At 37.1% G+C, this 12,463-nt stretch overlaps 1 protein-coding gene across 2 annotated transcripts in view; it reads left to right on the top strand.

Annotated features, from left to right (window-relative positions):
- The first annotated feature begins 549 nt into the window (after positions 1-549).
- LOC131032307 (14 kDa zinc-binding protein) overlaps positions 550-12,463 on the top strand; it is a 54,408-nt gene continuing 42,494 nt past the window's right edge. The window contains exons 1-2 of one of the 2 annotated variants that reach the window (XM_057963249.2): positions 550-736; positions 912-1,040. In XM_057963249.2, the coding sequence (XP_057819232.2) occupies positions 705-736; positions 912-1,040 (161 nt within the window). In that variant the 5' untranslated portion in view covers positions 550-704. Of the gene's footprint in view, positions 1,041-12,463 lie in introns of both variants that reach the window. The other variant, XM_057963248.2, reaches the window with a different exon arrangement.

The raw sequence follows: 12,463 nt of genomic DNA, 5'->3' as shown, positions 1-12,463 counted from the left end.
CCTTGTTCTCTTTTTTACTATTAAATTTGCATATATAATAAATAGTTATAAATTATGTTTTTTCATCTAACAAAATTTTGTTCCAATGCATAAGAATGTAACAATATTTTGTTCCAATGCATAAAAATGACAAGGCTTATAAGAGAAGCTAAAAAGGAGAATATGACTTAAGAGACAAAAAAAAATTCTTATGGAATTTTGATTGATGTAAATGGATACTTATTAATGAGAAACAAATAATTTAACCACAATCAATTGTTCAATATTAAAGAATCTAATTGTTAAAAAAAAATTCAACAAAATTTTAAAAATTGTTCAATATTATTTATATCTAATTATACAATATAATGATTTTTTTACAAATCGAAACATATATTTATAATCAAAACATATATAAATTTATACTATTATAAAATTAACTAATTATACAACATCAAATTATATATCTTTGATTTCTTGTCTATGTTACCCTAAACCTCATACTAGTCCTAATGCTAGTTTATTAATAATTTACAAAATAAAGCTATACAATTTAATAAATTTTTAATTGTAATATAGATGTAAAATTGAAAAAAGGGTCCACGGACCATCAAATTTCAGGCCTGGGAAACATGCAATTCACTTGTTTTTGTGAGCTTTGAAATCTTTACCTACATATCTGGGTTCCTACCTACAAGCTCTGCCGTTAATGGTCGCTTTGAGTTATGGCGTCCCTACACATGCATCTTCCGCTCCAGTGAGTGCATCTGTCATATGAGTGTTAGCAATAATACCTGTACTAAAGTTTATATAATAAGCTAGTATGGCAGTTGACAAAATCTGGCCGTTATTCATATAGCATTGTAATAGCTGGTCACAGTTTCAGTTCCCATGGAGTTTCGTAATTCAATGTGTATAAGCCCTAATTGCAGGGTTCGGGTTCCATTAATGCGAGCGGTAATCGGCAGCAGCAGCCAATGGAGTTGCAGCAACCGGATGCAAAGAATGAGATTACTTCAGAGGCCACAATTACCAAACCATCCTCCTCATGCCAGAGTAAGGTATGTTTCCCTTTGATGGAAGCCATATAGGAGAAAGAAGGGAAATTGTTCACATTTTTTAATCTCAAAATTGAAAAATAATTTAACTCTATAAAACACATAACAAGCCTTTTCTTTTTGTCCTTTAGTTCAAATCTATATTTTTTTGAGATTCAATACACACTCTAAAAGTTACTTGGAACATGTGAAGAACCCATGGCAGGTTCGAGCCAACGCACATGCGTGTAGGGGGAAATCTATTGCTGATATGCAGAGGTTACAAAATTGGGCTTTTACCAATTGGAGGGAGGGAAGCTATTTTGAGGCAGATACGGGGAAATATTTGAGTGATCACAGATATTCTAGATGCAACTGTGATCTGTGTTGTGAGCTCAGGGAGCGTTCCTAGTTGCCAGGACTTAAAACCAAATAATTTTAATTTTTGATAAGGGGTGCAAGCATTTTAACTCTGAGTGGCACCAGCTCAGAATAAAATTAAATCTAGCTAGGCTGCATATGGTTTTCAACATTAAAGAAAAGAGTTTGAAGGTGTGGGGTTTAGATATAGAAAAGAAAAAAAACATTGTCTAGTTGTAGAATAATCACATACAGCTTTTGTTTATGCAAAACTCTGAATTTCAGCAAATGCAACACATTGATAAGGAACCTGTTGCATTCACACTATCAAAATCCTTACATTCATTAACTATGGAAAATGTAGGCAGCAGGCCTATTACTGTTCTCAATCTTTAACCCAAAGAGAAAATTAGAAAAACTAACAAGAGAATGCTGATATAGAAAAGGGTGGCATGTTATACATATAGGCCAATGATATTCTGAAGCCATTTTTGGTGCCTACACTAAATGTCAGCCACTTTAAGAGAATATTCAATAATTTTTTGATTAATATAATCTGGTTTAGGACCAGGAACCGTCAACAAAAACTGGTAAACATAATCCTCATATACCAAATTCAGCATCGAGGAAGCCAAGTCACAGAAAAACACAAACCTCCACCCTCCAAACTACCCGTCCCAAGCACACGCCCTAAAACAAAACTGAAAAACCACCTGACACAAATTAAGAACTGGGCATAGGGTCCCCAACCCTGAGCTCCTTGATGTCGTCTTGCAACAGTTTGATCAGCGAAAAGGGAAAATCACTCCACCACTGTTTGGCCTGAACACCCATGTTTTCTACCAACCCAACACCAAAATTGTTAATGCATGATAGCCTCGGTAAGATAAATGATTGAATGAGAGATAAATGAAGTCTCTCATTCAATCATCTATCTTATCGACAGACTATGATATAAGACTTCAAGTTATCGTTCCTTCATTTGATGATTATTCTTCGATTTATATATATTCAACCTTACTTGCAAATTCCAATCAATATCGGATTCTTAATCAAATGCTTAACTACTGATAATTATCGGTTGTAAATCTTATAGTACAGAATATCGATTGGTATCGGTTTACATTGTAAATTGTATGCACACCGACTAGTATCGGTCAAACATATTAACTGTGTGAACACCGATTGTTATCAGGTTTAGTTTATAACTGCATTCAAACTGATTAGTATTGGTTGACTTGCTTATGATATACACGCCGATTAGTATCGGGTGATTTGTTAAGTTTTATATACCGATTGGTAAATGCGATGATAATTGAAAAGGTGCGATCAAGTAATATCTTGATCGGTCATGTCTAATAGACATGAGCGGTCAAGGTATTGCTTGATCCTCCTTGCATACATATATATATATCAATCGGCATTTGTGAGAAGGACATTGAAATCGATAAATGCTCTTTTCCTCTGCAACATAGCAGACAATAATCAGATTTATTATATTAAGATATAACACATACTTGAAAGAAAAGATAACCTTGAATATAACTTGCATCTTAAATTGAAAATTGAATAACATTTACATGGTATCAGAGCCAAGTTAAATCGAACCTGAGGCTATTCAATTGTGTAGAAAATTCAAAACAAACATATATTCAACATCACATTTCTTCTAATGGCTAGCGCTATCAGATTCGAAGATAGACTCGGAGGAGGTGATGGCTTCTCAGCATGGAATTTCAGAATTCAGATGATTCTAAAAGAAAATAAAGTCGAATCATTTGTAAAAACTGAAATTGCAGAACCTGAGACTAAACCTGACAAAACAACTTGGAGAGAGGGAAATGAAAAAGCCATCAAAATCATAGTCGATGGGGTAAGAAATAATATTATGCCCATCATAAGGAAACATGAAACGGCCTACAACATGTTCAAAGCACTTGAAGATGCATTTGAGATATCCAATGCTAGTAGAACCTTGGCTTTAAAAAGAGAAATGAATCATATAGCTATGATCAAAGGAGAGTCGGTCAATGCCTACTTCATGCGGATATTAGCCCTAAGGGATGAACTAGCAACCCTTGGATATGAGATCCAAAGAAAAGAATTAACACTCATTTCTCTAGATGGGTTGCCTAGTATATGGGAAACATTTGTCCAAGGCATCAGTGCAAGGGATGAATTTCCAAAGTTTGATAGGCTAAAGGCAGATTGTCTCCAAGAAGAATCAAGGTTGAATAAGAAAGGGATCAAACAAAAGAATATAGATGAAGACCTTCAAGTCCTAAATACAAACTCAAACAAGAAAAACAAGCAGAAACAATTTAGGAAGAGAAAAGGTTGTCATGGCAAGAACACCTTCAAGAAGGACCTTTCATAGATTCAATGTTACAGATGTGACAAATTTGGGCACTATGTTGCCAAATGTCCAGAAAGAGCCAAACAACAAGCCACATTTGCCAAAGCAGGAAAATCTAAAAGGGAAGATGACTCCGAGAAGTATGTACTCTATTCAGTGTTGTTTTGTGTAACTAGGATAGGAAAATAAAAAGGATTTGGATTGCCTTAAGGTATCATCCGAATCCTTATAGGGCTGGGCCCTTCTTCATTAAGGAGGCCTGTAAATAGGGCTGGGCCCTATCTCCATCTAATGTATTTATGTAGAAGGGCACATAAGGCTGGGCCCTATCTATGTGCACAAATTAGGATAGGGCTGGGCCCTTTCTCTTTCACACGCCAAGCAAGGTCAAACGTGTGAGATTGTAGCATCTACCTTAGCGCCCAGGACAGGGCTGAACCTAAATAAATCGTGGAGTAAGATATAGGGCCGACCCTATCTTGCACATATAACGTGGGAAAAGTACAAAGATTTTAGCGCCAAAAAGTGCCTTATTGGGCTGACCCAATAAGGCACCAATCCTCATATATAAAAGCTACATAGAATGCATCTTGATACAATTATCACATATGCGAATTAGATCTGCAATAACAATGCGAAATATATCTGCTCTCCTTTGGTGTGAAGATATCTGATCTATGGATGCGACTCTGCTCTAATTGATGCGAACTTAAGTCTATTGTTCATGCTGAAGAAGGCACGGTTATGCTCATTTGAAGCTGAAGATATCTGCACATGTATTCAGCCTGAGATAAGTGTTGTAAGACTGCAATTTTATTCATAATGAATAATCAGATCTAAGGATCTGTTGTTGTTGGGTTTTTCCTCCAAGAGGGAGGTTTTCCCAGGGTAGACTTGTGCTGTGTGCCCTTTCTATTTGTGTGCTTTGATTCTTGTGACTGTGCCTTATTATTTCCTGCTCATTATTGTTAATCTGATCATGAAAACTAACATGGTATCAGAGCCTATGTTTGCATGTGTAGTGATCAGATTTACAACCTAGACTTCTGTGTGACAGCTAGGGTTTTTAGATGATTACATGCACAGTCAAGGTCCTTCATCTGCATTAATGGATTCCTCATCCTCTTAGTATCGTAGAACCTTCAAAGGTGATGAATCTCAATTTATTTCAAGGGAGATAGGTAAGTGAAGTTGCAGGTGATTTGAAGCTACCTTAAAACTCACCTTATTTTGATACTTGTTGTCATCCTTATATATTTCTACTATCATATACCTGCTATCACTTATATATTCAATGTATTCATGGCTGAATAGTGATAGTGTATATATATGGATGTGTATTAGGATCCGAGTATAGATAAATGTCTTCTATCTATATGTCTGAATCTGTGTGTTGAGGGTTTGTAAGGGTTGATGTTTTGTTTTACTATATCATGTCTCTAAGGTAACCTAATGTCTACTCTTGAAGATAATGTTTTCAGATGATGTCTCTCTGAAGAAAACATTCATGCATGATCTGAGAAGCCCTACCTCAGTCAGATCTTGTCATCGGACTAATTATGAAAGTCTACCTTTCATCTCTCTCTTTTAAGATGCTATGGGTCCACTTCGTAAGTAAGAATGAATCATCAGGTCTGTGAATTCTTTATTTAGATAGAGTTTTAGAGGGAGTCTTGATATCTTTTAATATCTCATTTCATTCTTGGGTTCTAATCATTATGGTTTAATAGAGGAATTGATAATATATATCTAATGTATATTCCTTGTCTATTGAAAAATGTTTATTTATGATGATACTAACCATGATACACTGGGTGTATCATCCATCCTCTGCGGAGTGCAAGGTGGCAGTGCTCGCTCACCCTTTGCGGAGTGTAAGGTGAGTCCACCCTCTGCGGAGTGCAAGGTGGCTGTACTCTCTCACCCTCTGCGGAGTGCAAGGTGGCAGTTCTTTCCACCCTCTGCGGAGTGCAAGGTGGCAGTTATTTCTCACCCTCTGCGGAGTGCAAGGTGAGTTCACCCTCTGCGGTGTGCAAGGTGACAGGTTGTTCTCAGTGAAGAAGCTTATGTATCCTCTGCGGTTGTGCATGATTTATGTTGTATGGTTATATATATCTTTGAGTATTAATTATTGCAGGTGTGCATATGGAAAGGTCTCTGTCATCCTCTGCGGATATGCATGATGAAAGATCATGCTGTTACATGCAGGTCCCTAGGAAAGTGTAAAGTAATGAAGCATTGGCTTCATCCTCTGCAGGCATTGCAAGAGAAGATCATGTAAAGGTTCATTGTAATGTAATTGTGTGATCAAATCACAAATTGAATATGGATTGTACTATTAGGGTTGGGCCCTAATCCTAAACCTTGTAAATGTTCATGCCATGGGTTTGTCCATGTGAATTTGGCTATGTATTTATTTTCCTCCCTAGTTCAGAGGGAGTGTTGTTTTTTTGTGTAACTAGGATAGGAAAATAGAAAGGATTTGGATTGCCTTAAGGCATCATCCAAATCCTTATAAGGCTGGGCCCTTCTTCATTAAGGAGGCATGTAAATAGGGCTGGGTCCTATCTCCATCTAATGTATTTATGTAGAAGGGCACATAGGGCTGGGCCCTATCTATGTGCACAAATTAGGATAGGGCTGGGCCCTTTCTCTTTCACACGCCAAGCAAGGTCAAATGTGTGAGATTGTAGCATCTACCTTAGCACCCAGGACAGGGCTGAACCTAAATAAATCGTGGAGTAAGATATAGGGCCGACCCTATCTTGCACATATAACGTGGGAAAAGCACAAAGACTTTAGCGCCAAAAAGTGCCTTATTGGGCCGACCCAATAAGGCACCAATCCTCATATATAAAAGCTACATAGAATGCATCTTGATACAATTATCACATATGTGAATCAGATCTGCAATAACAGTGCGAAATATATCTGCTCTCCTTTGGTGTGAAGATACCTGATCTATGGATGCGACTCTGCTCTGATTGATGCGAACTTAAGTCTATTGTTCATGCTGAAGAAGGCACGATTATGCTCATTTGAAGCTGAAGATATCTGCACATGTATTTAGCCTGAGATAAGTGTTGTAAGACTGCAATTTTATTCATAATGAATAATCAGATCTGAGGATCTGTTGTTGCTGGGTTTTTCCTCCAAGAGGGAGGTTTTCTCAGGGTAGACTTGTGTTGTGTGCCCTTTCTATTTGTGTGCTTTGATTCTTGTGACTTTGCATTATTATTTACTGCTCATTATTGTTAATCTGATCATGAAAACTAACATTCAACACTTACAAACCAAGCATCAGACAAGGTTAACTCCTGGGTGATCGACAGTGGCTCATCCAGACACATTACAGGGTTTAGAGAAGTGCTAGACTCCATGATAGAGGAGAATGATGAGGAAGTGACTATCGGAGATGACTCCACACATCCAGTCAGAGGAGTTGGAACCTGCACCATCAAACTAAAGTCAGGCGTATCATTACAACTTAAAGGAGTACTATATGTCCCAGGCATCAAGAGAAACCTAGTCTTCATATCAGCACTAGAGGATAATGGATACAGAGAGTGACCTTCATGGACAACAGAGTGTTGGCTTGGCCAAAGAATTCATCTATCAGGAAAGCTAAAACCATTGGTCAAAGACAAGGCTACTTATATGAGCTATGCATAGAGCCCAATCTAGCCCTAATCCATGAAACTATAGATGCTAATGAAGTTTGGCATAGAAGACCAGGTCACCTGAATTTTAGAGCTTTATCATCAATGGGTAACCTTGTCACAGGCCTACCTAAGTTAAAGCAATATCATTCAGGGGCATGCAAAGGATGCGCCCTAGGTAAAAATGCTAAGGGTGTTTTTCAAAATAGTACTAGGAAAACAAGCAAAATTTTAGAGTTAGTTCATTCTGATGTATGTGGACCAATGTCCGTACCTTCTTTAGGGGGATTTTTGTATTATATAATATTTGTTGATGACTACTCTAGGAAAACTTGGATCTACTTTTTGAAATGTAAAGAATCAGAAGAGATCCTTAATAGGTTTAAGGAATTTAAATCACTAACAGAAAACTACTCAGGAAATAAAATTAAAACCTTAAGAACTGACAATGGGGGGGAATACACCTCAGATTTGTTTAAAGACTTTTGTAAAAATGCTGGGATTAAGAGGGAGCTTACTATACCTTATAATCCTCAACATAATGGGGTAGCTGAGAGGAAAAATAGGACAATTGTAGATGCTGCCAAAGCCATGATTCTAGATCAAAATCTAAATACCAATCTTTGGGCAGAAGCAATTAGCACTGCCATATATATACAAAATAGATGTCCTCACTCTCATCTTGAAGATAAAACCCCTGAGGAAGTCTTTACTAAAACAAAACTAGATATCAGCCACCTTAGGATATTTGGGTGCCCTATTTATATTCATGTACCTAAGGAGAAAAGATTAAAATTAGAGCCTTCTGGAAAAAGGGGAATACTTGTAGGATATAGTGAAACCTCCAAGGCCTACAAAATCTATATACCTGGTCAGAGGAATATTGAACTAAGTAGGGATGTAATCTTTGAAGAAGACTTAGCCTTCAAAAGAGCCCAAAGCTCAATAAAACCTGAAGTCTATATCCCTACCCCTAGCATAGATGAAGACCTCGCTCTTGAGCTTTAGAGGGAGAGTCTTGAGGAAAATGAAGGTGAAACACAAAACCCACCTAGAGAAAATTTCAAGAAAAGACCACTATGGGCCACCAAAACTGTAGAAGAAGCTCAGAAGTATGCTGCCCCTTCAGGAACTTTCAGAGAAAGCAAAAGGCTTAACAAACTTACCAACTACGTCGCTCTCCTGAATGATCTCTCAAAAGAAGAACCTACTAATGTATTAGATGCACTTAAACATCAAGTATGGAAGAATGCCATGTCTGAGGAATACCAATCCATTATGAAAAATGATGTTTGGAAGATTCTCCCTAGGCTAGCCGAGAAATCTGTTGTCACCTCCAAATGGCTCTTCAAAATCAAACACGCTGCAGATGGCAGCATTGTTGTGAAATATGGATCGAAGAATAATGACAGCGATTCTGGAAGACTGATTGCCGTGAGTTATTGATCATTTCCATCATTGAATCCGGTTTAAATACAAGAGGAAAGGTTGCCTATGTAGGGACATGTCCATACGTGGTAGTTGCCACGTATGGACATGTCCCTACGGAGGCAACCGTTCATAACAATTAGTTTGTTTATGTTTAATTTCCAAACTGTATGCTCTGTTAATATATCACTCTCCAGATAATAACCGATTTACCATCAGTTAGATTCACGAGGGCTATATCTTAACACTCCCTCTTAGCAGGAGTGGATCTAAGTAATTTTCTTGGGAGCATATTCTGTCATGACTTCCGACACAATTCGGGACAACATTTAATATAGTCTTGTCATGACAATAAACTCAATATCATGATATCCGGCTCAGTCCGGGACAATCACTTAAGAAGTCAGTCATGAGATGATCATATACTTTAGGATCAAGATATCCGGCATAGTCCAGGACAACAACTTAATGTAGTCAATCTTGACACTTGGTCAACTATTGTCAAGATCGTCACCTTGAAATAGTAACCTTAAACATAAGAAGATCGTCATCTTCTTGAACACAGTTAGAATATTGCAATATACATTTTATTTATTTATTAATGAACAAATTACACATGGTAGGAATTTCATCTTAATAATCTCAATTATAATCTAGTCATACCAAGTTTACTTCTGAAGTATTCTATCTTCAATCTTGCAAGTGGCTTGGTGAAGATATCAGCATTTTGTTCTTCAGTACTGATGTACACTAGTTTTATGACGTTTCGATCTACCATATCTCTTATGTAGTGATAAGGGATCTCAATATGTTTGGATCGATTGTGAAAAACTGGATTTACTGAGAGCTTGATACAGCTCTGATTATCACAGTGAATTATTGTTAAATTCAAAGTTTTTCCAAATAATCCAAATAATAACTTTCTTAGCCATACCGCTTCACGAGCTCCCATGGAGGCTGCCATATATTCTGCTTCAGTGGAGCTTTGTGCAACTGCTGAACCAAGATATCATAGTAGAATCGAGACTGAAGCAACACCCTGTAGTACTTTTCTGGTCAGTGGTACTTCCGGCCCAATCAGAATCAAAATATCCTTCAAGTTGAATCTCAACATTTTCATACTTTAAGCCAAGTCCGATTGTGCCTCGTAAATATCTTAGAATGTGTTTAGCAGCCATTAGATGTATCTTCTTAGGTTCACACATGAAGTGGCTTAATACATTTGTAGCATAGCAGATATCAGGACGAGTATTTACCAAATACATGAGTGAACCGACGATTTGTCTGTAGAGTGTGGGATCTGTAGGTTCTGAATCTTCTGCCTCAATTTTCAGCTTGTGCAAATTAGTTTCCATTGGTGTAGCTAATGGCTTACACTCCATCATCCCAAATCTAGTTAGAATATCTGTGGTGTACTTTCCTTGATTTAGGAAGATGTAGTTTTTCTTCTGCCATACTTCTAATCCCAGAAAATAATGTAGAAGCCCTAGATCCTTCATATCGAATTCTGCTGCCAGATCTTGCTTACATTTCTCAATGAGATTATCCTCTCCTGTTATCAAAAGATCATCCACGTAAAGGACCAATATAATCATATTGCCATTTGAAGCCTTGAAGTAGATGTTGGGATCTGCTAGGTTCTTGGAGTACCCTAGTTTGGAGAGATAGTTGTCTATCCTTGCATACCAGGCCCTAGGTGCTTGTTTTAACCCATAGAGAGCTTTCTTTAGTTTACAAACATAGCAATTTTTATCACGTAAGGTGAATCCTTCTGGTTGTTCTATATATACTTCTTCTTCAATTGAACCATTTAGGAAGGCAGTCTTTACGTCCATTTGGTGAATTTTCCATCCTTTGGATGCTGCAATTGCAATGATTGTTCTTACTGACATATACCGGGCAACTGGGGCAAATGTCTCTTCATAATCAATTCCTGCTTTTTGAGAGAATCCCCTGGCCACAAAGCGAGCTTTATGTTTTTCAATGCTGCCATCAGATGCATATTTGATCTTGAATAACCACTTGGATGAGACAACTAATTTGTCTTTTGGTCTAGGCACTATATCCCAAACATCATTCTTTGGTATAGATTGATATTCTTCAACCATAGCATCTTTCCAAGCCTGTTTTGATAAGGCTTCTCTGACATTTGTTGGTTCAAAATTTGTGAGTTCGGTTAGAAGTGCAGCATAACATTTTAGAGTTCTTGTTCTCTTATTTTCTTTGGAAATTTCATTTGGTTCTACATTATTCTCTTCAATCATTTTCCTTGCCCATAGAGGTCTTTTCTTGTTATTGAGTGTTTCAATATTTTCATCAACAAGAGGTTCAGAAGCTCTTATGATGTCCTCCCTCTCAGTGTCTGAAGGTTTGGAATTTTCTATGATATTCTCCCTCTCAATCTCAGTTATGTGATCTTATTCTTCTTTAGTAATGTTATCATCCTCAGGTTCTTTGAGTGTAGTGTTTTCTTCAAACTTTACATCTCTACTTATCTCAACAGATTTTTTCCCTGGAATGTAAATGCGATATCCTTTAGTATTTTCACTATAGCCAATGAAGATACCTCTTTTTCCGGATGGTTCTAGTTTTGTCCTCTTTTCTTTAGGAACATGTATATATACGGGACAGCCAAATATCCTTAAATGACTTAAGTCTGGTTTGTTCCCTGTAAAAGCTTCTTCAGGAGTTATGTTTTCTAGAACTGAGTGCGGACATCTGTTTTGAATGTAGACTGCTGTATTTGAAGCTTCTGCCCAAAATGAAGTGTGTAAGTTTTGGTCATGCATCATGGCTTTTGCTGCTTCAATTATGGTTCTGTTCTTTCTTTCTGCTACTCCATTCTGTTGTGGATTATATGGTACATTATACTCCCTCTTAATCCCAATAGAATTACAAAAGTCTTTGAAGTTGTCAGATGTATATTCTCCCCCATTGTCGGATCTTAACACCTTAATTTTCTTCCCTGACTGGTTTTCTACTAGTGCCTTGAATTCTTTGAACTTAGATAGTACTTCATTTGAGTCTTTGCACTTTAGAAAATATGTCCATGTTTTTCGAGAGTAGTCGTCAACAAAGATTATGTAGTATAAGGATCCAGTTAGGGATGGTGTTGACATGGGACCGCATAGGTTTGAGTGAATTAGTTCTAAAATAACTTTTGATTTGTGCTCACTTGAGGGAAAATAAACTTTCACATTCTTTCCCAAGGCACATCCTTTGCAAATGCCTGTGTGTTCAGATTTTAGTTGGGGCAGTCTTGAAGTAATCTTCTTTATGTTGGATAGAGCACTATATCTTAGGTGTCCTAATCTTTTGTGCCATAATTCATTATTATTTGAAACTTCAAGATTTAGTGCTTCCTTTTGATCACTGCATAGTTTGTATAGGCTACCATCTCTTGAACCTACTGTTATGGCATTTTTTATATTTGTATTTTTAGGCCAAAGTAGAACTTTATCTTCATTGAAGGTAACCTGATATCCTTGATCAGTTAGGCCTAAGATTGAGACTAGATTTCTTTTTATTATAGGTACAAACAGAACATCCTGTAATTGTAGAGATACTCCATTTCTTAGTTTGATAGTACAGGTCCCAATTCCTTTCATAGGATATGTGGAGTTATCTCCAATAGTAACCTCTTC

This window comes from Cryptomeria japonica, chromosome 8, assembly GCF_030272615.1.
Source record: "Cryptomeria japonica chromosome 8, Sugi_1.0, whole genome shotgun sequence".
NCBI lineage: Eukaryota > Viridiplantae > Streptophyta > Pinopsida > Cupressales > Cupressaceae > Cryptomeria > Cryptomeria japonica.
This window is presented reverse-complemented; position numbering and strand designations above follow the sequence as displayed.